Source organism: Carya illinoinensis, chromosome 11, assembly GCF_018687715.1.
Source record: "Carya illinoinensis cultivar Pawnee chromosome 11, C.illinoinensisPawnee_v1, whole genome shotgun sequence".
NCBI lineage: Eukaryota > Viridiplantae > Streptophyta > Magnoliopsida > Fagales > Juglandaceae > Carya > Carya illinoinensis.
The window spans coordinates 6705566-6733149 of NC_056762.1; the positions used below are offsets into that span (position 1 = coordinate 6705566).

Genomic DNA, 27584 nt, shown 5'->3' on the forward strand with positions numbered 1-27584 from the left:
TTCTCTTGAATAAGATCTTTTACGTTTCAAGTGAAATGGATAACATACAATATGGTGATATTTTCACTTGTAAAGTACACATACTTTCGTCCCAAATATCGTTCGTACAAGCACATGAAAGTCCAAATTCCAATCTTTCAAATGCTATACAATCGTACAGATTACAACCACCGTCCGACTTAAAAAAAAAAAAAAAACCCCTCAATTTATGCACGTTTTACCGTTCATTCTCACAAATATCTTATCATCACAAAAAGATATGAGCATTGAAATACAAACCTTAGGATTCCAAAGATTGAGGCGCACCGTATGAAAACTAAATCACTTGATCTACCAGGACTATCCCCATCCTGGCAGGGGAGGGACGGGACACTACCCTTTTTCATCATCTCTGCAATACAAAGATCAACCCCCTTGATAAAATAAAATAAAAATTTTGATCCAATATGCTTAATGGGAAGCATCCTTAAAAGTACTATTCCTCCTCCACACCAAGCCCACCAATCCGCTGCCGCCTCCTGTCAAAAACTACTTTAAAGGATTCCTGTTCTGCACGTAGTCTCTCTTGGAATGTGCTCTGCCTCTTCGATTCAACAGCATTATGGGTTGGTGCTGGGATTTCCTCTTCAGGTATTGGGTTGGACTCCTGCTAGTGTTAAAAGAAAATAAGGTTAGTTTATTGGGTGGACCCTATGAGAATGACAGGAAAGATGAGGAAACGAAATGATTCTTCTTGGTGGAGGAATTAGCCAGATAACAAACACAAGAACAGAGAAGGATTTGCTCCAAGTGACCACTGACCAGCAAGAAGAGAGAGACTTGTTCCAACAAAGAGAGGAAACGCACAAAATTTAAGCAAGATTTTCATGACAGAACATGACTGAAAGTAGTTTCTCAAAAAGCCCAGATCCTATTATATTAAGAGGGAGGTACTTATAAAAAAAAAAATTATATTAAGAGGGAGGCATATTAACTCTACAACTAACCAAGTTGTATCCGGTGCCAGGCCCAATTACTAGAGACAATAAATTTGCCTTCTTTGCTGCATGTATTGAAAATCCAGTGCTACCCATCTGCAGGGAGGAAACAGGGCAACAAAAAGCTTTACAAACACGGCAGAACTAAGAAAAATAGGCATGCTGTTCCACAATATGCAAAGGTAATCATGATACACCAAGCCGTCAGATTATTTAGGCGCAAGAATTATACAAGGCGATTAGATCATGGGCCAATGACCTTACAAGGATAAATGACCTTATTCAAGTGGAAAACATGTTCCAATGTCAACAAAAAAAATTAAAAATAAAAAACCAAGCATTGCGTTTGATCCTCAAAAGGTCTTAACACTGCTACATGTTCTACATGTCAAACATTTCTTTTTTTGATGTCGCATGTCAAACATTTCTCTATGACACAAAAGAATTTTATTTATGGGTTAGATAATAATTTTATTAATGACGAAAAAGGGTATGACCCCACAGAACAGGACACAAAAGAGAATGACAAGCCCATCACAAGTATTTTCACAAAAATATCTAAATTTGTAGATGGTCTGGATAAATGCAGAGAAGTTTCACGTAGGAAAAATACCGAAACCACAAAGAACGAGGTGGGTTATATGGCTGCAAGTAGTGCCCCCAAACAAACAGGTGGGTTGTAAAGCTGCAATTCTAAGAAGTCATCCAGCATCACTCAAGCATATAGATAACATTCCTCCAGATGACGAAAACATCTCCAGGTCAACTACATCATGCAGTCTCCAACCCAAAGCCCTTTTACAGCAGTTAATTCACAACTACTTGTAAAAGAGCCTTCGGTTAACCTCTCACCACAGTTTCATCACAATTACCTTTAAGCTGCATATCTCGATTACATACATAAATACACAAGTAGAGATCTCTTGCCCACATGTCATTCTTAGTAGAAGACCCTTTAATTGGTGATCCACATGGTTATCAAAGAACCTCCACATGCCCAATCAATGTGCAAAAGTCCACAGTGAGGTGTCTTTTTTACGTCCTAGTGTCTCTATATATGCATCAATAGAGACAACGGCTAATAGGGGACAGATAAAGATTCGAGGGTCAAGGATTCTTAGTCCCCTTTGTTCCTATTTTTTGGTCTTGGTTTTTCTACCCTCTTTTGTTAAGCTTTTAACTTGCTTTTAACTAGGCATTGGTTAGACTCCTCTCTCCGGGTGTCGGGAAAAAAAAAATCTTGTTTGTTTTTGGTTATTTGATAGGTTGGTTTTGTGGCACAATCTGACTGGTGCTTGGTGTTTTGCGGTGAGATCTGAACGGCAATGATGTTTTCAAGCAACATCCAACCAGAGTCTGCATTTTTCAGTGAACTTGGTGTTAGTGTTTGTGTTTAACTGGAATTGCAGCATGTTAGTGCCCAGTTTAGTGCGTGTTAGTGTTTGTGTTTAACTGGAATTGCAGCATGTTAGTGCCCAGTTTAGTGCTCTTCTTGTGAATATTTTCATACAATCAGTGATGCAGGACAAAGTATTCAGAGTTTTTTTTCTCAGTAAACAGGGAGTCTTATTAATGATAAAGGTAGGAAAAGCCCAAGTACACTGAAAAATACAAGACTGACAACTAAGCATGAGCAACATCCATTTGCGATGGGGTGATTGAAAAAATGGAGAGAAGGTTGGCTAGTTGGAAAAGGATGTATGTATCAAAAGGTAAAAGAGTTACTTTGATCATAAGTACTCTTTCTAACTTGCCTACTGATTTCTTGTCCCTGTACCAAGGTGGCTCACCGCATGAAGAAGTTGCAGTGGGACTTCCTACGGGGAAGGATGGGCAACAAGTTCAAATTCCACCTTGCTAATTGGTCCACGGTATGCATGCCAATCTCGGGAGATGGGTGGGAATACGGAACCTGTTGGTCTTTAACAGGGCTCTATTGGGAAAGTGGTTGTAGAGATACCAATCAGAAAGGGTGGCTTTATGGAGAGCTGCAATTGACTGTAAGTTTGGTGGATGGTATTCAAATGAGGTGAGCAGACCACACGGGGCGGGGCTTTGGAAACACATCACAAGAGGATGGGATACTTTTTCCAAGTGCACTTGGTTCGAGGTGGGAGATGGGTCCAAGATTAAATTCTGGCATGAACTTTGGTGTAGCAATAGGCCCTCAAAGAAGCTTTCCCAGAAATTTATGGAATTGCGAGGTTGCAGGAAGCATCAGTTGCAGATCTTCTAGAACAATCTAGTGGTATTCCTTAATTAAATATCACTTTTCTTAGAGTTGCACAAGATTGGGAAGTCGATACATTAACGGAGTTTAGCAACCCTGAGTGAGGGTGGGAGAGGATGATAAGATTCCTTGGTGCCCTTCAAAGAAGGAAACCTTACCATCCATTCATTCTACAAGTCTATTATCATGCATAACACAAACCCATTTACATGGAAGCCTATTTGGAAGACTATGACACCCCTAAAAGTAGCTTTCTTTCTGTGGACAGCCTCCTTAGGAAAGATCCTCACTGAAGATAAATTAAGAAAACTCTGGATTATCATATTGTATTGGTGTTGCATGTGCGAAGAGTGGGGAGACTCTTCATCACCTACTACTTCACTGTGAGGTTGCCATGACTCTTAGATTCTTTGCTAGAGTGGGGCTAGTGTGGGTGATGCCGAGAATGGTGGTTGACTTCCAAGCAAGTTGGTAAGCCCTACGTGGAAATGCTCAACTCAGAGCAACATGGAAGATGGTCCCAATTTGCCTTTGGTGGTGCCTTTGGAAGGAGCAAAACGAAAGAAGCTTTGAGGATCACGAGCAGTCAATGTACAAGCTTAGAACCTTTTTTTCTCAATACCTTATTCCATTCACCTCTTGTAATATATTTTAATGGACTTAATATCCATTAAAAAAAATTTATAAGTAAACAATAGTATTAATAATAAAAGGCTTAGCCAAGGTACACAAGAAGGTATACACAATTAATGCCCATCTAGGAAGAAGAAAAAGAAACAAGAAAGTCATAAATGCCCAGGCCATTAAAATCTACAGCTATGGCCCATAAAAATAATGTTCTAACAAAAAGTGATTTAAGTTCCTCTATAGAGTGTTCTTTATTTACAAACGTCCGGTCATTACACTCCTTCCATAGGCATCACAAGATGCAAATAGACATCATTTTCCACACAGCTGTGATTTGGGGGCCTCCTCTTAGATTTGTTCAGCTGGCCAAGAACTCAACAACTGTGGCAGGCATGACCCAAGCTAGCTCTAGCCTACGGAACACATCATCCCATAGCTCTCTAGCAACCTCACAATGTAGTAGAAGATGATCCACAGTCTCACCACTTTTCTTACACATGCAGCACCACTCTACTATGATCACCCCGTCTGCTTAAGTTGCCCATCGTCAAAATCTTACCCAAGGAAGCTGACCAAACAAAAAATGACACTTTAGAAGGCGCTCTATTTTGCCAAATCTTCTTCCATAGAAATTGGTTGTCTTGTGATCGTGTGAGAGACTTATAAAGAGAACGAACCGTGAACATGCCTTTATCTGTTGGTATCCACCACAACTTGTCAACTCGTTGAATGTTCAGTCTCATGGAGTATAGAATATGAAAAAAATCCTCAAAAATACCAATTTCCCAATCTTGGGCAGCCCCATTGGACTTGATCCCCAAATAGTATAATATCAGCCACTAAAGCTTCTTTTTCATAAGCAATCCTGAAAACTGAAGGGAATGAATCCTTAAAGGCGTTATCCCCACACCATAGGTCACTCCAGAATTTAATTCTAGAACATCTCCAAACATAAGTCTAGTGCGACGAGTAAAAACCCCCCACCCTCGCCTAATATGCTTCCAAACTCCCACTCCATAAGCCCCACTAAAGTCTCTAGTGCTCCAACCCCCCCCCCCCCCTCCCCAACACGCCTCCATATTTAAGGTCTATCACCGACTTCCATAGGGTTTCCGATTCTATAGTGTATCTCTACAACTATTTCCCCAATAAAGCCCCATTAAAGATTTGCAAATTTCTAGTTCCCAACCCTCCAGAAGAGATTGGAGAGCATACCTTATCCCACTTGACCAAGTGGAATTTGAATTCATCCCCCATACCACTCCAAAGGAAATCACGATGCAATTTTTCAATCCAATTTGCCACACTTACTAGAATGGGGAATGGAGATAGATAATACGTTGGTAAATTGGAAAGAGTGCTTTTAATTAAGATGATCCAACCACCTCTCGACAAGAACAATCTCTTCCAACCTACTAATCTACGTTCAATCTTCTCAATCACTATATCACAGAGCGATTTGACCCGTGATGCTGCCCCCAACGGAAGACAAAGGTAATTCATGGGAAGAGAGGAAACCTTACAACCAAAAATGTTAGCCCACTATCAAATATTGCTAACATTACCAACTGGCACCAACTCTGATTTGTCAAAGTTCACTTTTAGACTAGATATCGCTTCAAAACAAGGTAAGAGAGCCCTCAATACCCACATCTGGTTCTGTTCTGCCTCACAAAAAATCAATGTATCATCTACAAGCAATAGGTGAGAAATGTTGAGAGTACCCCTAGTGGGGTCCCCAACCAGGAAACCAATCACAAAACCACCGTTAACCAAGGCCGAGATCATTCTACTAAGCGCCTCCATAACTATGACAAATAAAAGTGGAGACAAAGGATCCCTTTGTCTTAGGCCTCTCATACTGTTAAAGAAGACGACTGGGTTGCCATTTACTAACACTGAAAACTTCACCATTGAGATACATAATCTGATCCACGAATACCATCTCTCCCCAAAACCACATCTCCCAAGCAAGTAAATTAAGAAGTTCCAATTCACATGATCATAAGCTTTCTCCATATCCAATTTACATACGATCCCCTTATTGCCGGATTTTATTCAACTATCAAAGCATTCATTAGCAATTAGAACTGAATCCAGAATTTGCCTACCCCTTACAAAAGCATTTTGGGGTTTCGAAATAATCTTTTCCAACACCTCCCCTAGACGATTTGCAAGCACCTTGGATATGATTTTATACACCCCATTTACAAGACTAATGGGATGATAATCTTTCACTTACATTGCCCCCAAATTTCTTAGGAATAAGTGCAATAAAAGTGGCATTTAGGCTTTTTTCAAATTTCCCAACCGAAAAAAATTCCCGAAACACCTTTATTAAATCCTCCTTCACCACTTCCCAACATGTTTGGAAGAATCCCGTAGAGAAACCATCAGGACAAGGTGCTTTATCTTTAACCATTTTCCTCACCACCCCATGAACCTCCACCTCCTCAAAGGGTCTCTCCAACCACAGAACACTATGTGACTCAATGGATTCAAAGGCTAGTCCATCAAGCTTTGGCCACCATCCCACATGTTCAGTAAGTGTTCAAAAAAATCAGCAACATGCTCTCTAATCACAGGAGTCTTTGTACAATATTATTATTTTTCCTATGAGAGTTGGCCACTTTATGGAAGAACTTCGTGCTTCGATTGCCTTCATTCAACCACAATGCTCTGGATTTTTGGCGCTAAGATATCTCCTCCAGTAATATAATCCTCTCTAATTCTAACACCAAATTTGCCTTCTGAGCTAACTCTTCCAGAGAAAGGACCTGGCCCTCCTGTATCCTTTCTAATTCTTGTATCTCTCTCAACATAGACTTTTTCTGGTCACCTATATCACCAAAGGACTAAATATTCCAAAGCTTTAAATCTTGTTTCAACGCTTTCAATTTACCTGCTAAAATGAAAAAAGGAGTGCCATGTATTGGATATGAAGACCACCATTGCCTAACCTTGTCCACAAAGCCTTCAGTTTTCAGCCACATATTTTCGAATTTAGAATACTGACATCCTCCTTGAATCCCACCTCAATCCAACAGAATAGCAAAGTGATATGAACAAATGCGAGGAAGCCTCTTTTGACATAGATCCGAATAGTAGCCTTCCCACTCTGACGAGACTAAAAATTTGTCCAATTTAGACCACGTATGGTGATTTGACCACATAAAAGCTCCTCCAATGAGAGGAAGATCCACCAACCCCAATTCAAAAATACACTTCAAAATTCCATCATTGCAGGTCGCATCCTACTCTATCCAAATCGTTCGCTTGAGAATCTTATAACATTAAAATCTCCGCCTATGCACCATGGTGTGTCCCACCAACTATGAACTCCTGCTATTTCCTCCCATAGAAGTCTTCTATTACGATCTAGGTTTGGGCCATAAATGCTAGCGAATGCCCACAAAAAATTATCTTCCACATTCTTGAAGTAACAAGCCACTCAGTACTGCCCAATGAATTCCTCCTTTTCTTTTCTTTTTTTTGACAAGTAAATAAATTATATTATCAAAAGAATAGGCAATTGCCCGGTACAAAGTATAGTTTCCATCGCTACGTGTGGGCGATGGACATCAGAAAATCATGTAGCTCTAAGCCATTAAAATCAACCGCTATGGTCCAAATACAAAGAGTTCTAAAAAAGAAAACTTTCAATTCCTCCATCGATCTCTCTGTCTTCAAAGGTCCTTGCATTGCGTTCTTGCCATAAACACCACATGATGCATATGGGTATCATCTTCCACACCTCTTTTATCTGTTGGTTGCCTCTCATATTTGTCCAGCTAGCCACTACTCCTGCCACCTTCTCAGGCATAACCCAAGCCAAGTCGATTTTGCCCAGCACCTCGTTCCATACCCTCTTGCTATCTCACAATGTATTAAGAGATGGTCCACCGATTCGCCTCCCTTTCTACACATACAACACCAATCTACGATGATCACCCTACGCTTCCTCAAATTATCAGTAGTAAGAATCTTGCTTAGGGATGCTGACCACAGAAAGAACGCAGCTTTGGGAGGCGCCTTATGTCTCCATAACTTTCTCCAAGGGAACTGGGCAGGTGTCTCTTGAATAAGAGACTTATAAAAAGAGCGCACCGAAAAAATTCCTTTAGCTGCATGTATCCACCATAGACTATCCTGGGAAGTACTCACTTCCCTTGAATACAGAAGGCTGTAAAAAGCTTCAAAAGTGCTCATCTCCCAATCTTGTGCCACCCTACTAAAGTTGATGTTCCATTGGATTTGCTCCCCAGATCTTACCCTTACTTCTACTACTAAAGCTTCAGTATCTCTTGCTACTCTAAATAGTGTGGGAAAAGATTCCTTTAGAGCAACATGGTCGCACCATGTGTCATACCAGAACTTTATGCGGTCTCCTTCTCCTAGACGGAATCGAGTATGGCTTGAGAAAATTCCTCCATTTTCTCTACCACTTTTCTATCCCACATAATTAATATACCTATTGAAGCCCCATCAGATGCTAAATAAGCCCAATCCACAAAATTACAGCTCCATAAACTTCAAACAATTTTTCTTGTAATCAGTTTCAGCTTAGACTCTTGTAAACACAATGTCCACCTTCTACTCACAAAGTAAATTTTTCACCTGAAGACGCTTATCGACCTTGTTGAGCCCTCGAACATTCCAAGAACTAATTTGGGCTTCTTAAAGACGTAGCTACTCCCTTCCCTTGGGTTCTTTCTCTGCTTAAACTGCCTTCAAAATCTAAGGACCAAGTTAGTCTCATGAGCTTCCTCTGTTTTTTCGAACCTGATTTCTTTTGCTGCACATACCCATCTTCAATAGTTGTAAGTAAAGCCAAGAATTGTTCTTCAAATCCCTCACATTCAATTCTCACACAATGTTGTATTTCCTTTGCCTTGTGTTAAACCCAATCAGAGACACTATACTGACTTGGCATAAAGCAATTCAAGGGTGCTGGCTCCCCAGCCATGTCTATCACATCCATGGGTGTCCACTGTGGCTGCAGCAGCACTTCCATTTCTTCTTCAACACAGTTGGACCTACCACCCCACTCAGAGGGGTCTGTTATAGGCACAAACATCTAAGAGAGTCCCTCTAAAACCTCCTTTGTATTCTCTGCTTCGAAGAACAAAGTACAGGCCACTTCCATAAGCTGTGACACCTTCACTGGCAGGGACACCACTTGAGTTTTGGGAGTAGACTCAACCTTGCTGTCTGTAGGCCTTGTCTGGCCTAGTTGGGCTTGAGAATTGACGTCCAACGGTGCAGCATTGACGATAGCCATTTCGGGCTCCTCCGCCAACACCTCACTCTCTATCAAGTTCAACGTCTAAGCCACCTTCGACTGTTCTGTGGCTATGGTCTTGTTTATCGGGACCTCCACCGACGAAGTCAGAGCCTCCCGCCAATAGAAGACCCAGCCACGTCCCCACCTCTCACTCTCCACACGAGCAAAACACCCACCATGGACTACCCTTTGTTTTCCTTCATGGGCTAAAGCCTAGGTCGTGGGCCCTTTAGTGTCTATGGGCCACTAGCTCTTTCATAAGCTGCTATTCGAGGCCCATCAAGCCTTGCCAGGTCCCTTGGTTGATTATTACTCCCCACGGGTTGAGGCCCAACTTTCTTGCCTACACCCATCAGTTTATTAGGCTCAAAGTCCTTCCTCGGTATAAAGCCCAAGCCCATAGCTTTATTCTCCTCAACACAACGTATTAGAGCAGCCATTTTCTCCCGCAGATCTGTCAATTGGGATTGGATGTCCTTTAGAATATTCTACATGCCAGAGAGAGAAGGGGCCTGCCACCGACTCCCTTCCAGTGCTCCTAGTCTGAACCCGTTCCCTGGCTATTTCCGTGTCATGCTATTTCCGTTCCCTGGCCTTGTAAGCATCTCATCGTGGGGTTTGCTGTTGAGCACCACCACCATCCCCTCCACAATATTGCACTCAAGACTGCATTGGAGCCATCATCTGCACCAAAGCCTCCTTGTACGACTGGCTTTGTGTTTGACTTCCCATCCCCGGCAGTTTTTGTGAAACTTCACCTGAGTTGCAAAACATGATCTCCACCTCTGAAATGACCTCCCTCAACGCATCTGCCATCCTCCTCCACCCCATACCCTCCATGTCTTCCGGTACAAAGATAAAATTTCACCTTCCACCCCACCATATTCTACTAACACCGTGAAACGGCCATAGCATTAGAGCACCTCTAGGCAATGAAACTCCTAGCACCCTCCATTTAAGTGGTATAAAAATCCTTCATCCCCCCCTTCGAGCACTCCTCTGGAGCTTTTGCAAACCATTGCACTGAACCAATCCCAAGTCTCACTTCCTTTAACTATCTTCCAGCTACTTTCTGTAATGAGCAAGAAGCTTCCTTCCTTCCTCAAACCAAATGTGTTCACTTCTATAACTAAATTTCTTCTAAACCCCATCCTACTCGGCAACCCTTATGATTCAGTACACAAGTCGTGATCTCAATTGTGATCTAGCCACTTAATCCCACCAGGCCTCTTCGGAGTTTTTGGTTGTACCATCCATTAAAATCACACACAAAAAGAAGTCAAACTTTTAAAAAGTCAAATACAAAAGCAAGAAGAGGGGAGAAGGAGAGAAAAGTACTTATAAATTTGATTCTATTCAATAATCTAACTTCACTGGATGACATTGACACTTAATTAGACTAATTCCTAAAATAAACACAAACTTCTAAAGTCAAATAACTCCTAAACCCTAGGGCAATGCTCATTTATTGAATTACAACAACCCTTACCATTTTTTTTTTTTAATCGTTTCAAAACAACCCTTAACAATATAAATTATTTAATTAATTTGTCCAGTATCAGTCTGTCTGTGCTGTAACCCAAAAAAGGAAAAAAAAAAATTCCCATCTTTGGGTTTATGCATTCCAGTTGAGGGTGAGTATTAAAGTTTGTTTTTTCGCTCATCTGGTTTTTTTAGTTTATTCCAAGCTGAGCATATGCATAATATATGCTCCAGCTTGGGAAGGAGTGTTAGAGAACAAAGAGACTAGTGTTTCTAGCACCTGCCCCTATTCCAGAGACGGAGCTAAGTTATCAAGTCCATAGCAAGCTATCATAGTGATGTTGGATGTGTCATTCACCCTTGTGTGTATATATACATTAATGGATTGAGGACCATTCACTGGAAATGAATCTCTCTTCTTTAATTCCTATTCTACCTTATTTGAAGCATCGATATTCTTGAAGTAGACAGTACAAGGAAACCAGACCCAGGAAAATACCATTCGAATGAAAGAGGATCCATCCATGGTTTAGAATGTCATGAAGATAAATACATGAACAATCATATTACCTTTAAAATGGACAAAATAGTAGCATAAACTATAAAATACCTGATCAGCCCAACGGACAGATTTGACTTTCTTGCCATATGCTTGAATCAACCCGGAAAGAGCACTTGTCTTCACACCCTCAGTTCTTTCAGTATCATCCTCATCTGCATCATTTGACCATTTACTCCGACCTAATTCTTTCACTTCTGACAGATGGTCTCCTTCAGAATCCCATCTATTCCCATCCTTTGAAGGACCTAAATCTCAAAAAATTCAAGCATATTTATGAATAAAGGAAAATGAGAATCTAGCAATCATCATTGTCATAAAGTGATTAAATACTTGCAGTCGCAAATATGTAAAACCTAACCAGAAGGCTTATTTTAGTCGGGTAACAAAAAACTAGAATGATTATTTAAAAAATAGAATACATGTTTGTTTTCTGTTTTGTTTTGTTCCTTTCGCCCATTTTTTTCTTTTTTGTGCATGAGGAACATAAACCCCAACCAATATGTTTTCATAATGAAGCGCCAAAGAGCAATGCTCGAAAATCGGAATTGGAATCGGATTCGCAATTGGGGAATGACTAACTCAAATGGTTGAATCAGGTGACCCACAAAACGTTTAAAACAGGTATTTCAGTGTCAACAAAAAATATTAAAAAAATATAAATAATAAAATTCTCGTATTTGACCTCATTGTCCTCAATTCGTTTTTTCTTTTTTGGTAATTACAATGATAATTTTATTGATACGAATGAATTAGGTGATGCCCATGTACACAGGAAGTATATAAAAGAACACCTAAATACATTCTTTTGACTCAAATTTCTCATTTACAAAGTAGATAAATACTCTTAATTGTAAGTTTATTATATTGTGGTATTTTGTGCATAATCAGAAATTTAAGAATATTCATTTCTCCCAAATTTTTTTCATATTCGACTAAATAAAGTAAAGAACTCCATATTTTTATCTTCCAATTTCTCTACTCTTCTAATTGAACACAAATATGAAAAATTTTAAATGCATTAGTGTTGTCATATTTTCATATGAGAAATAAAAGAATTCATTTCTCAATCACAATCCATAAAAGAAACATACTTTTCAATCAGCTGCAATGTACTGGAATCGGTTTGAAATCAGCTAAAATCAACCAATTGAACTGATTCTTTGAACGACTCAAAAAATGCATTGAAAACCAGTTCGGAATTGATTCAATTTATAGTTGTGTTTGGTTGTTGAACCAAACTCAACTCATCTCAAACCAATTATTGATGGGACCCACTACTTTTTCAACTACTCATAAAAAAATTAAACTCATCTCAACCTACTTCATACATTTCAACCTAAAAAGTTAAGACCATCTCAACCTAAAAAAGTTATACCTATCTCAATGGGACCCACAAAATACTACCATTCACAACTCAACTCATCTCAATATCCAAACGTAGCTGAATAAATCAAACCATTTTAAAGCCATGCTAGAGAGACACAGGACCAAATTTTGCAAGAATTTGGTTCCACTCAGAAAAACCAAAGTTATTGAGAAAAATCTCCGTCATTTTAGAGGTAAAGCAGCCCCCTCCACCACCGTCAGATACCTGAACAGAGACCTTTTTAAAATCTGATGGGCAAGTTCATTATAGTGTCAAAATTTTATTCCAAAGTCATAAAAAATTACATATTTGCCACAGATAAGAGCCTACCATTTAAGAATTCATTTTCTCAGATCAAGACACAGAGGAATGTTGAGAAATAAAACACGTTGAATCTAACTGATACGAAAATTTTATTTTCAATGTCTGACTTGATCATTAATCTTTCCTTTCAATTTTAGATACTGATCTTCCAAGTCTTATTAATTAGTAACAAAAAAATTAGGGAAAACAGGTTGAGAGTGAAATTAAAACAATCCAGCCATAAGCCAAGCTTAAACATTTTTTTAAAAAAAAGTACAGTAAAAAACAACATGAGCTCACACACAAAACACACTAATAAAACATCTATTGTAAGTTTTTATAAGTGTAAAGCAAGAAAGAAATGTAGAAGACACAATCATACTTGTTAATAGAGATACAAAAGATCACAATTATATAAATTATAAATAAAAAAAAACAAGAGTTGACTTGTACCATCAGGTGCATCTTCTCCTACAGGAGCAATGTTATTCTCAGGCTTCTCTTTCAGCTCAGATAAATTTCCATCAAAATCTTCATCTTCCATGTCCATGTCTACCTGGAAGATGTTAAATGCAAATTGAAATTACATCAGCATTTTAAAAAATGGCTCTAAAGTTCAACGTTCTTTACACAATGTCATAAACACACAAACACAAGAGTGTGCAGGTGACGCACAAACCAGTCTGCATAAAAAAATTAGGGGATAAATCCACAAAGCCACACAGATTGCCACCCAATTTGCAATCAAGCCTCCAACCTATCAACTTTGGCACTCACCCCCTTAAAACTACTAAAAACTTAATGGACCCCCTCCACAAAAAATTTGATATAAATACTCTTAATAAAAATTACATATATTAAAAAAATATAAATAGTAAAATATAAATTAAAAATAATTATAATTTAAAAAACATAAATTACTATTTATTTTAAAATAATCATAATTCGTAATTTTTAAACACTAGATTTTTTTTAAAATACTTTTTAAATAAAAATTCAAATTTTATTTTTTAAAACCCTTTTTTTTATAAGTAAAATGAAAATTATATTGATGTGAATGAAGAAGACAAAGCCCATGTACATAGAAAGTATACAAAAGAACACCTAAATACACTCTAGGAACCAGAAATTAAAAACAGAAAATCATGAAAATTAAAAACAGAAAATCATGAACATTAGTTCCATTAAGCACAATGGCTGAAAACCAGAGTAAGAAGGTGTACACAAAAAATTGTTCCAAAGTTCCTCCATTGTGAGCTCCCTATCTTCAAAGCACCGATCATTACTTTACATCCAAATACACCACATAATGCACAAAGGAATCATCCTCCAAACTGCAGCCACTTGAGGACAGCCTTGATATCCTTCCAGCAAGCAATTAAATCCACCACCCTCAAAGACATGACCCAAGCCACAATAATTCTTCTAAACATCTCATCCCACAATACTCTTGTCACCTCACAATTCAATAATAAATGATCCACTAATTCCCCATTCTTCTTGCACAAATAACACCAACCCATAACAATGAGACCCCGATTCCTCAAATTGTCCATGGTCAAAATATTCCCAAGAGAGGCGGTCCATATGAAGAAAGAGACTTTGGAAGGCACAAGAGACCGCCAAATACTCTTCCACGGGAAAGGAACATTACCATGTGATGCCAACAGCTTGTAATAAGATCTCACTGTAAACCGTTCACTCCCGTTAGGCCTCCACTACATCCTATCCATATGTACCGATACCGATAGGCCTCCCATAGAATATATAAGACTGAAAATTTCAGAAACAGTATCCATTCCCCCCCCCCCCCCCCTCTTTTTGATTGGCACCAGATGTCCAGGAACAACATCCCGACTAAACCCGGGGTGCACAAGCCCTCAGCAAAGAGTTCCCAGCAAGTGCACCACGGGTAATTCAAGGAGAAAATCCCACAGTCCGATAGTCATGAATATCTCTATTAAATTGAACATCCCCATGGTGAGAACCATGGGAAAATGCCAACAAATCCGATACAGAAGCATCCCGATTAACAGCAATGCGATAGAGAGCTGGGAAAGCCCTATAGAGATCGTGATCTCCACATCAAACATCATGCGAAAATCTGATTCTAGAGCCCTCACCAGCTACAAAACAAATACGAATGGCAAAACTCTTTCAATCCCTCCTAATAAATTTCCATAAGCCCACACCATACACCTCCCTCACTTCATTAGAACACCAACCCCCCCAAGAACTTCATTTTTTAAAACAATAGAGATATTTAGTCATTCTTAAGAAATTTTGGGCCACTACTGTCTTTTTAAGGGAAAAATGGGGTACACTGCAGTTTTTGATAGTTTTGAGGGATGATTACCAAAAGAGAAGTGCTACAACTACAAAAAGATCTCACAAAAGTAAACCCATAAACTGACATAGCTTCATAAAATACATTAGATTTACTTTACAATAAAAGTAGTTTTACAATCTATGTACCATATCGAGCCACATCAGTTTGTGGAATTACTTTTGTGGGATATCTTTGTGGCTAAAGAGATTACAGATTGGGTGGTATTTTGAGGGGACTTTGTGTATTATAGCCACAAAATGATCATAATCAAACCACCTCTTTGAATTGAACCGTCAGGTTTTAAGAGGTAATTGACTGGATTCCAATACCCTAACATCCTGGCCCAACTATTTGACAGCCCTAAAGGCTCTGCAAATTTAAAGTTCATGTTACATAGCTTGAGGGCCTCGAGACTTGATCCTTAACACCCCAAAAATAGAAAGGTGCCAGACTTATCTCTGCCATAGCAATGATATAATTTAATCTAATGTCTCCATCAGCCTGCAGCATTATTTGATTAATTAACTGGGTGTGCGCGTGCATATGCGTATGCTTGTGTGAGAGAGAGAGAGGAACCTAGTGAATCATGTTCAATACAATGTCTCACTGAAAAATAAAACAACTGACTAACAAATATTAGAACAGACACTCATTGTGAGAAACGTATTTACTTTTTCATCTACATAACTAGAATTGATAGGCACTGAAGCATATCAAACAAAGCATGTGGTATGGTAAATTTCAATCTCCAATCAAGATATTAATTTAGAAATAAAAAATGAACATTAAAAGCATATAAATAATATTCAACTACCTCTTGAATACCACCGTCTTTAAGGTCATCCCCATGGAATAATGACTGTCAGGCCAGCAAAAAATACAGCATCAAAATCCAATCATGTAAGCAACTATAAATTTTTATTTGAAGAGAGAAGAAAAGTTCATTTTCCTGAACCATCAATATTTTATGCATTATCTAACATGGCATGGCATTTCCGCATTTTTTAGATGACTCAAATACTTTTAGACAAGTAATAGAAGATTTTATTTAAAAAAGAACAGACATAGCTAAAGTACACAAGCATACAACATAAATGACTAGAATATTTCTTTTTTATAAGTAGGAAATGACTAAATATGAAATGTCAGCAAAAAGCCCGTTAAAATATTTCCACCTATGACCACTTCTTGGCCTTGAATGTCCTGTAACATACAAGCCCAAAACAAAACTGAGACCATCAAAACATCGTACCTTGACATCTAGTTGCAAGTACAAAGATGGAGCTTCTTCCCACTGCCTGGCCATCTTTTTAATGTCATCTTTGGTAAAACCATGCACATTCCTAGCTGCACAGCCCTAAAATACACAAAAATATCAATTTTATACCTCATTTTACAAATAATTGTTTTTTCTAATTACAGAAGCACTGTCTGCTTTTTCAGAGAGAATATTATCAATTACTATTCATTATGACAAAAAAGCAGGGCGGAAAAAAATAAAGCTACAATTTAAAGTACGGATTTTTGTTGTGCAGATCTCATAATATTAATAAACAAGGGGTTGATTACACTTTGAGCCCCGATTTAAAATGACCAAAAACTACCAACCTCTAACACATTTATCCTCAAACTTTTTGGTACCTTCAAGAAGCGAGATGTGCAAAATAGGTGATATTATAGGTGATATTGAGGTGCACATTGCAAAATAGGTGATATTATATAAATATATATATATTTATAAGTGCAAAATTGGTCATATTTTAGATGGTTGCAAAGTGTAATTTTTCCATAAACAACTTTATATGTAGTATCCAACCCGCCAAAAGTATTAAGGTTTATACAACAGGAAACTTGAATGGCAAGTGAATTATTGCATTGGGATAATAGCACTGAACATTGGACATTGAGTGAATTAAAATGGTGATGTGCAGCAGTAATCACAACAGGTAACATTTACCACAGGATCCTTATATGTAGCTTCCAATATGTAAACTTCATAACCCGAACTCTGACAAGAGAAAAAAGAACAATGAGTGAAGTCAATAATAAAAAAAGAAACTATAAGTAATCACAATGCCATAAAAAAACACAATCGAAGAATTTAAAAATAGCAGTAGAAATAACATTGGCTTTCAGATTGAAACAGCAAATGAAATATCCTCGTATTTGGTGCCTGGATGAATCAGCTTCCATAGAATAAGAAAGTTACAGATAAAAGGTGCCTTGAGTAATTTATTTTGTTGTTTTTTTCTTATTTGGCACCAGGTGTCCAGAACTAAGTACCAACTAATCCCAGGGGTGCACAAGCCCTTGCCAATGAGTTTCCCTCAAGTGCACCTCAGATAATTCAAGGGAATATTCCCCAGTCCGAAGGCCCTAGAAATTGTTTGCACCCAACATTTCGAACCTTGGACTCAGAGGGAGCATACCACCAAGACCAAGCTCTTACTACTTGAGCCAACCCCTAGTGGTTGCCTTGAGTATTCATTCCCACCCACTATCTTACAATTAAGAGAAAACATGCAACCAGCATCATCAGATACGTCAGCAAAGACACAACAGGTAACGAATGCAGAATTCAAGGTAGGTGCTGTTACTGACTAGTAGTAAAATATGTCCAAGATGCATCGTTTTGTATGATAATTGAGCTAAATTTTATGATACATTGGGGCAAAGCACCAAAAAGCTAATTTGAAACTTTGTTGTTGAGTTGTCATAATTAAAATTATCAAATTCTGCAATATTTGGCATTTTGAGAAACATGATAGGAGTGGACTACTCAGACCAAGCTTTAATTTTTTCAGGGCAGGCAGTGGGGGGAGCCAAGCACGGCAAAGCATCCTTTGGCCCAAAAATAAATTCACAACCAGGAAAGCAACAATAATTGATTACAAATTTCCTGACAACCAGCACTCTGCAATAATACAATTCAAGGTCTCTTTTATCAATTTTGCTTGCTTATTCATTGTCTATAATTTTTCATATCAAAAATTCCACAATACCAAAGAATCAAAGTCTCCTTTCATTAGTCCTGAAACTACAATTCAAACCTCCTATTTAGCATGAAAAACATTTTGAAAATAAATCAATTTGCTACTTTTGTGTATCCGTTGGTCTACTTCTTGTGTACAAGGGTGGTCAATATTATAAAAAAGAAAAAAGAAAATAAATCAACGAAGACCATTAATAGGAAACTGGGCTGATAAATTCTTTACACTTTAATTTTTTTTTTTTATATATAAGTAATTCTATACACTTTAATTTAACACAAATACTTGTAAAAAAATTATTTTAACACAAGCATAACTCCACATAACTCAATATATAATACTTTTATAAAGCTATTTTAAAACAAAGTACAGCAGCCAAAATCAGGAACTAGGCACTTCAGGTTTCTTGTTTCCAATCATTGAATGTTAACTTGAACTAAGAAAGTACATATTTAAAAGTTAGAGATCATATCAGGTAAACATTATGTTACCATCAACACTGTGATGGGTGTATTAGGAATTTATTGAGTCGTCATTTCAGAACACATGGCAGAGGTTCTTAGGGAGAGAGAATTGAGGGTATACCTTTGCAATTGCCCAAAATTGAGCAAAATCAGCTACCCGCAGATTGCGGTCATCCACTAAGACGAGGCAAACATACCACCAACAAAAGGGTCAATAGCCGAAGAAAACTGCATCTGTTGTTAGTGAAAATGAAGGCAGTGCATGGGCACTGCATCACCACTTAATCTATAATCAAACTAGATCATTGGACTTATTGAATGCCGTAACAAGCCAGCCTAACTGGAAGAACCTTTATTACCTTTAATTCCATTATCTTCTATTATGCCTAAGGTTTGGAGATTCTTTTTAAGAAAACAAATAACTTCATAAGTTTCTTGAACTAAACAATACTTCAGGCATCTTATATGCATTTGTCTTTTGAAGGCAATATAAGCTTATGAATTGGTGCTACAACTAGCATCAGAGGCATGTAATTGTACATGACTAGTAGGCACTACCTCAACATAATTAAACCAAAGGACAAAATGTCGCAAAACTGTGCACAGGAATTGAAAAAGAAAATGTAAGAGATTTCATCTTCAAAATTATCAATAAATCAAGTAAAAAGCAGCCAGAATATATAAAAAGAAATTGATCAATGCTTCAAGAAAAAGTACACGAGTTCATGGCTTTCAATTAATCTGAATATTTTAGAACAGAAAATGCATACCAATGATGAAGGTGAAAACTCCCTCCTCAACAGTCTTCTTAAATGCTTTCAACATGCTTGACCGATAAGACTGTTATAGGAATTTAAAGCATGAATTACTGAAAAAAAATTAATACAAAAATGCATGTGCCCAAGCGCAAGAATGCACATGCACATAACAAATGATATAAAAGCAAGTGCCCAGTAGATATCAGTGACCAAATGGGTTAACATTAAAGTCTAAATCTCAACTGTCCTAAGGATAGCAATAAAATAGGTAACCAACAAAACCCAATTATGGTAACAAAATAAAACAAAAGCCACAGCCATATACCAGTTCACTACTGCAAGCCTGTGAAAGCAGAATCCATATTTTAATTGCATTTTGTTCCAAGACATAGATTGTCATTCATGAAAATAAAACAGTAAACATATCTAATACTATGAAAAAAGATCAGTATGACATGAGGAAACCACATGCTTCTTGTATTCCACATCACACGCTTGTACCCACCAACACAGGATTCGATACATCTCTACTTCAACAACAAGAAATGTAGTAAATAACCTATATTTTTGGAAGCATTTAGAATATAATCTATTGGTTACAACCAATATCAACATTCACAAACACCAAATTACAGCAAACGGTTGTTCGGCAAAAGCGTATGTGACACTAACACCCATTCTCACTTCAGGTCAACAAATCATGAATGGAATTCATGAAAAATGTTTTTTATCCATCCAAGGGGACAATTGAGAAGAGAGGCAACATTTCTAGACAGGTACAAGTAAAACCAGCTCTCATGATATGCAAAACAAGGAATTGGAAGAGGCCATGATAAAGTTAACAGTCAAAATTAGGGCTGCAAACGAACAGAGCCACTCGTGAACAATTCGAGATCGACTCATATAAACTCAACTCAAACTCAGTTCATTTAATAAATGAGTTGTTCGTGAACATTAATATTGGTTCGAATATTAAACGAGCAAAAATCGTATAATCTCGACTCGATTCGGTTTAGGCTCGTGAACAATATTCGTATAAACTCGATTCGACTCATTTTGAGCTCATCACAATACTCGTAATATTTATATATATATTTACATATATTCTTTTATTATATATATTTTATATGCTATATATATATATATATTTTTATAAGTATATATATATTATTTTTGATACTTTGTATAAGTAATATATGTTGTTATTTTATGTATAAGTAACATGTTTTATTATTTTACAAAAATAATGAATTAAGTTCATAAAAGAATTATTGAGTCAAATATAAAATGTTTATAAAAATAAACAACTCTAATTGATTGCGACACTTTCTTAACTAATCTTATTTTGATTATTTGGCCATATTTAATATTATATCAAGGATAATTGAATACTTTAATATTAAATTAATAGCTTTATTATGTAATTTTTTAAATGACTTTAATGTATTAGGCATTCTTGATGCCATATATATTGGAAAGTGACAACGAATCGATTTTACATTGTTACATTGATATCTGATAGGCTTATATTTTAGTATGTGTATGTGGCTCATATCAAGTGAAACATCAAACATGTCACACATGTATAGAGAAAGCAAGTGAAACATCACACGTATATTTTAGTATGTGTATGTGGCACCTCATATCAAATGAGCTCTAAGCTTTTGAAGCTACTCAGTTTATTCTTTCTATAAGTTTGCTGGAAATTGTAATTGTAATTAGTGATTTACCATTTGAAATTGTAATTTATTATTTTTTTAAGTTTGCTAGAATAATTGTAATTAGTGATCTACCATTTGAAATTGTAATTTATTGTGATATGATATCTTAGATGTTAGAATTATTATTTTACCTATTTGTAAGTCGTAATTATATTGTGGCAAGTGATGAATCATTGATTTATGTCTAATAAGCATGAAGAGATCAATTTAATATATATTTTTATATTTCTAGTTAAAATTAATTAAGAGAAATAATCTCATTTATTTATAAAAATAAAAATAAAAAAAATAATCTCATTTGTGCTTCACTAACCAAAAAAAAATTTGTGGATCAGATTTAAACCAAGCTCTAGTCGAGCTACTCTAGCTCGTATCAACTTGAGTATTTTTTGTACTCGAGTTCGATCATAATTTACATTAGAGGAGTCGAGCTCGATCAGCAATTCCCAATATTTTTCAAGCTCAAAGTCAAGTTCAAGTAGATATATATGCTAAACAAGTTCTTGACCCCCTATTCGAATTCAACTCGATTCAGTTCGTTTGCAGCCCTAGTTAAAATCAAACGTCACAGAGCATGCTTTGCCAATAGAGTTTTTGATAAGTAACTTGCTTTGGCAATAAATAAGACCAATAGTTGTACCAAAAACAATAAAATGCTTCAAGTACAAAAATCTACACGATGAATAATCAAGCATACAAAATGATAGTCAATAAATTAATTCTAGAAACAGTCTTGTAGGAGGCATCTATAAGACAATCTCTTACTTGTGAGCAAACGCGAAGAAATTAGCATTAGAGGTGATATCAAGGGCCCAAATGCATTTATCAAGTGAAGACAAATTTTAGACCAGGTCTTGATTGCTAATGAATATCTCAACAATATAATCCATTCGGGTTTAACAATGTTGTGCAAATTGGACTTAGGAAAGGCCTACGACCATGTCAATTGGGCGGACTTAGGAAAGGCCTACGACCATGTCAATTGGGCTTTCTAATGTAATTGTTGTGGAGATGTGGTTTCCAGATAGAATGGCATCATGTATTTATGAGCATATTTCATATTGTATCTCTGCTCTACGTTTCCCTCTTTTGATTCACAGTAAACCATTCGGCTTCTTCAAAAGTTCCCACAATGATCAAGGTGACCCATTATCCCTCATACTCTTGGTCACAATAATCAAAGCTTTGAGCTAAAAGTTTGATTTATGCTGAATTGGTAACTCTTGCCTAGATTTTCATGCGAGAAAGGATCGCATGACTTAATAGTGTCTCATCTCCTTATTGCTCTTCAATGCATATAAATGACTTCTTTTTTTTATGTCGGGAAACTTCTTCAAAACAAGGCCCTTCAGACCTACCCCTGCAGAGAATCCCGGTCCAGTGTACCACACCCTCAAAAGTTTCCTATACAGAATTGGTTAAATCGCTGGCTTTTCACTTGAGGGAGTGGCCCCAAAAGATTGTTTGCACCCATGTCCTTGAGGGGAGTGATACTCCAAGACCAAGACCTTTGCCACATGGGCCAACCCCTTGGGATTAATGAATATAAATGGCTTTACATCAATATTAATGAATATCAATGGCTAACATACTAGTTGCCCCCTCATAATGTTAGCCAAGTACTCCCAAATAGACTTTAATGGATTGGTGCTACATGTGCAAAAAGAGCGGGAGATCAAACACAGCAAGGTACCCACAACCCTATGGAATGATTGCTTCACTGTGGTTGAATGGGTAAGGCGATGCCAAGAAGAGTGGTTGATCTCCTCACAAATTGGAGAGGTCTACAGGGCATTCAAAATTGCAGCAATAGGAAGATGGTTCCCATTTGCTTATGGTGGTGTCTTTGGAAGGAAATGAATGCAAGAAGCTTTGAAGATCAACAATCCTTATAATAAATGCTGAGTGTTGATCATGCCTAGGAATCATTCTTGTATATGTCCCACGTACCTGGGCTATGCCTATATTTTTATCAATAAAATTCTTGTTTACCAATGAAAAAAAAAATCTATAGCACAAAATCATCAGCGAAAAAAAATATGTACATATTAATTAGATAAAAACAATCAAACAGAAAATTATTTAGAACAAGATACCCAATGCAGTCTCAAGACACAATTTGAGGAATAAGGCCTTGTTCAGTTACATAGGTGAGATGAGATGAGATGAAATGAGATGAAAGTTGAAAGTTAAATAACATATTGTTAGAATATAATTTTTTAATATTATTTTTATTTTGGGATATTAAAAATTGAATTGTTTTTTGTATTTTCTTTAGAAATTTAGGAAAGTTTTAATGATTAGATGAGATGGTTTGTGAAAACAAACCAGGCCTAAATATTTTCTATTGCACCAAAATCTAGCAAAAAATGCAAGAAAAATAAAACTTCCAATGAAAAGGAAAAAAAAAAAAAACTGCATCGCCTCTAATACACCAGCATATGATAAGTTGTAGTTTTTGAAATATATTTTCTAGTTCCAGATGAACAATTTGCATTACCTCCTCCATTTCAGGTTCATAACAATACTCCATCACCTTCTTCGTTATTGGTTTCTTGCCTCTAGACAAAATCGAAGATTTCAAAACGTCACCATTCTCAACCTGTAATTCATTAGACAATGTTATTTATACACTTTATATCATTTATACCTTATAAACCAAGACACGGGAAAAAAAAAAAAATTATGATAATTGATAAGGATTCAATGTAGATCATAAAAAAACATATTGAAGGCAAAAACAAACCTTTTCAACCTCGGTCATAAAATAATCGTCCATAGAATGAATACGTGGAGCATGACCACCATTTTCAACCTCAAGGTCACGTAACATCTTTGCTAAGTAGCTCTTCCCACTACCTGATTGTATAGTAGATGCAATAAGTTCCCATAAAATGGTCATACACTTATTTTTATTCTATAGGTAATCAACAAATTTTATTCATAGAAATAGGCAAAGCCCAGGTACATAGGTATTATGCATAAGAAGCACCTAGTTAGAGGTTACAATCGAAAATAGAAAGTCATGGACACTTAGTCCATTACAAACTAAGAACAATAGGCAAAAGCATACACTTGTATTTTTAATGAAGTGGTGATGGAAAAAAGATTTCCAACAAAAAGACAAGAACAATTAAATCAATTGAATAATATTAATACACCTAGGATTTCTTACAGCTATAACGCAAATATTCTCTAGATTTACCTATCAAAAAAAATATATTAATTAGATTAAAGACTTCTAGGCTGTTGCTAATTCATCATGATGAAGGAGCTGAGAATTGATGAGATCACTTTAGTCAGCAAACCATAAATCTAGAATGGGTCAAGCAAGTGGAAATAAGGTAGGAGTAAAGGGAGGGTTCAAGTTGCTGTTACTGAAGTGTAAGATATTGTCATGGAATGACCTATCAAAAAAAATATATTGTGACCGAATGTTAGAGGACTGATGATAGGGATGGAAGGATGAGGATAAGGAATTTATTAAGAGAACGAAACATAGATATTATCATTGGGTAGGATTTTATTGGCCCAAGCACTTATTTGTTTGCAAGAAACTAAGTTGGCAATCTTAACTAGAGCAGATGTACCCAGCATGTGGAGATTATAATACAGAGTAGCTTTTTTGCATGGACAACAGACCTAGGGAAAACTTCTTGGACAACCTGAGAAAGAAGTGTGTTGAAGTGTTGAATTGCAGTAGCATGTCCGAAAAGAGCAGGGAGTATTGGCCGTGTGGGAAAGGACTGAAAAGTAATCCTTACCACTCAAAAGTGTAGTGAATGACTTCTTATCTTTAATTTAGCAATTCTAGAATGTATTAAGGCGTTCTTTTGTATACCTCCTGTGTACATGGGCTATGCCTATGTCAGTAGTATCAATAAAATTTACCTCTTACTTATCAAAAAACAAATATGTGTGGGGAATGATTCCATTAAGTTTTGATGGTTGGGAAAGCACAGAGTTAGATATGGAAATCGATATGTTCAAAATACTCTATTTTTGGACAGCACCCATTACAATCTTAGCTTTCCTACTTATGTATCTTTAATGGATATGTGCTTTACTTGTGTATCCCTTGACCATGGGTGCTATCTTTAGTATACTACCTGAGTACACGGATTGTGCCCATTTGTGCTTTATACATATAAACCAATAAGTCTCAACTTTACAGAAGCATAGGCAAATAATTCCATGATATATATTAAAGAGAGACATGATGACCAGAAGTGCACAGTCATAATAAGCTACCCGGAAGCCCTCGAAGGATTAACACAATATGATCAGGGCGAGAAGCACGATGCGGTGGCTTAAATAAGTGGGAAGCATCAATAACTTTTGGCTTATCCGAAGATAATTGCTTTAGAGAAAAAGGTTGTCCATCCCCGACAGCCTGCTTGGACTACAACAGAGCATTGCTTGAGATTCCTTAAGAGTGCAATAGATGAGATGAGTCAAAAGATACAAAATCATTTAACAAGACTAGCATACCTCGGAAAAAAAGCCAGTGGAAGAATGCATAAGTGGTTCATTATGGAAATAGGGAAGGGTCATGGAGTGTGCCTCAGCAATTGGCGGATATGATGAAGGCATCACAGCCGATGAACCAACAGGAACAGGAAACAAAGAACAGGATGTTTTAGGCGGTGAAGAGTAGGCTTTCATCACTGAAGAAATGTGCAACACCGGGTCAACAGCCGGAGGTGGTGGTATTGAAGCAGGAATAGGAGGCTGCCTACTAAAAAACGGAGAAGCCTCCATTTTACCCACATTCTCACTGCCACCAGAAGCGGATGGAAAATATCCTCCATGCTCGTTCGCATTTGGATCACCACGTTGGGTGAATCCAGGTAGAGGCTGATGATGAAGTGAACCCTGCTTGCCATCTTGAGATGGAAAACCAACTTCAAGTGGTCGTCTCACATCACTTGGCAGACCAGGTGAATGGAAATCATGTCTCCTATCAACAGGACAATGCATTCCATAGGGTTGTTGCAGTTGATTGTTAGGATCACGATAGTCCATTGGAACGCTACTTTCTTCAGGGTACAGCATCCTTGTCCCTTGCCAATTATTCATATGAGAATGCTGTGGTTTTTTTGCTGGCATAGAATCTCGACTTTGCCATTGTTGATTATTGTGGGGGTTACGATATTTATCATGCAGAACTTCCGAAACTGGATATGGCAAGCGTGATTGATCCACATTTTTAATCCCATGCGTCTGAAAAGGATGCAGAGAACTGTCAACCTGACCATATCTAGAATGAGGGAATTCTATATTCTGAAACCCATTGCCATTACTCTGCATATGTTGTTGCTCTCTTCTATCATCCGAACCAAACCTTGGATCTGTGGTGCTCATCTCCATATTCCTCACACTCAGTGGTCCGACTTCACCCTTAATGTCCCGAAAGCCATCAAATTTCCCGTACTCCCCACCACCAGGTCGACCGTAATTCCCATCAAACGCTGAACTTTCCTGAGAATATGCATTCGTTTCATGATTCATTCCCGGCATCGAGCCCGCACTGCCTTCAGGCAGCAGTCCACTCGACACAGCACCGTGATCACGAATAAGCTTCAACCTCCGCTCATCCTCCGAAGAAACCATTCCAGGCTTCTCTTGATTATGAATATCATCAACCCTAGGCCTCTTAGAGTTCCTATCTCCCTCGTTCGTAAACCAATTACCATAAGACTGCGATTGGAATTGCCCGTATGGTTCTCCTCTATCCAAGCTAGGGTTTCTATGCCACGGCCTCAGATCTCCGAACCCGTCAGTGAATGGGCGGGGAGGACCCGTGGGCCCACTGTATGGATCAAATGGGAACCTAGGGTTTTGATAGAAGGAAGGGCGCGGAGGGCAAAAGGGAAAGTGAGAAATTGAGCAGATGGGGCAGATATTACCTGGGATGGGCATGGGACGCCAGTGTGGTTGATGATGATCCATTCCGGAGCTTGATCTGAAGATCCACGAGGTCCAAAAGAAGCCAAGTATTCTCGAAGAGATTCGACACTGCAGTTCAGGGTTTCGAGGTTGCTAGGGTTTCGAATGAGCCATGAGGAATTCGAAGACAAACTGAAATCAGTGACAGGGCACAATTTACAACTATTTCTTCCAGGTTCGTGTTACGGCGGGAAATTATCCGGTACATCAGGCTTGGGCCACGATGCAATATGCTTTACCTCGTGTCAACATATAAATTCTATAATTACAAATTTTTTTAATTTTAAATTTTTAAATTTTTTATCTAACCAATAACTAATTATTAAAACTTTCTTAAAATTTGAAACAAATGAAATTCTTTGGAATCGATCGCCCAATCTCAATTTAACACAGCCAATAGTCACATAATACCTTAGCACTCCATACTCAAGTTTTATGAGCTGCATCACAGGGGATAAATTGAAAATAAGAACTCGTGTGTCGTCCGTCTACTATTCCTTTTAAAAACACAACTTTCTCTCAACCCGCGGCTCCCTCCAGAC

At 37.5% G+C, this 27584-nt stretch overlaps 1 protein-coding gene across 6 annotated transcripts; it reads right to left on the reverse strand.

Moving 5' to 3' along the window:
• Nucleotides 1–27258, reverse strand: LOC122282654. 6 transcript variants are annotated; one of them, XM_043094605.1, is made up of 13 exons: nucleotides 25585–27258; nucleotides 25345–25486; nucleotides 23840–23952; nucleotides 23594–23695; nucleotides 19385–19454; nucleotides 18736–18791; nucleotides 17118–17168; nucleotides 16413–16517; nucleotides 15975–16019; nucleotides 13285–13387; nucleotides 11211–11413; nucleotides 975–1073; nucleotides 1–646 (listed from the first exon to the last, which is right to left on the reverse strand). In XM_043094605.1, exons 1-13 carry the CDS (start codon nucleotides 27043–27045, stop codon nucleotides 476–478), a joined length of 2721 nt encoding a protein of 906 aa, XP_042950539.1. In that variant the 5' UTR covers nucleotides 27046–27258; the 3' UTR covers nucleotides 1–475. The 6 variants fall into 6 exon arrangements, with proteins under 6 accessions (XP_042950539.1, XP_042950538.1, XP_042950536.1 ...); XM_043094604.1 differs by having other exon boundaries at nucleotides 1–649; nucleotides 987–1073; nucleotides 25345–25495; nucleotides 25585–27257; XM_043094602.1 differs by having other exon boundaries at nucleotides 25345–25495; nucleotides 25585–27257.
• Nucleotides 27259–27584: the final 326 nt, after the last annotated feature.

Bases quoted from the DNA above. Each gene is read 5' to 3' on its own strand.
- LOC122282654 (XM_043094602.1), bottom strand. From the start codon at position 27,045: ATGGATCATCATCAACCACACTGGCGTCCCATGCCCATCCCAGGTAAT. The intron at 23,696-23,839 runs GTTTGTTTTTGC...AATGAATTACAG, and splicing joins TTATGACCGAGGTTGAAAAG to GTTGAGAATGGTGACGTTTT. The intron at 16,020-16,412 runs GTACGATGTTTT...CTGGCCTGACAG, and splicing joins ACTTGCAACTAGATGTCAAG to TCATTATTCCATGGGGATGA.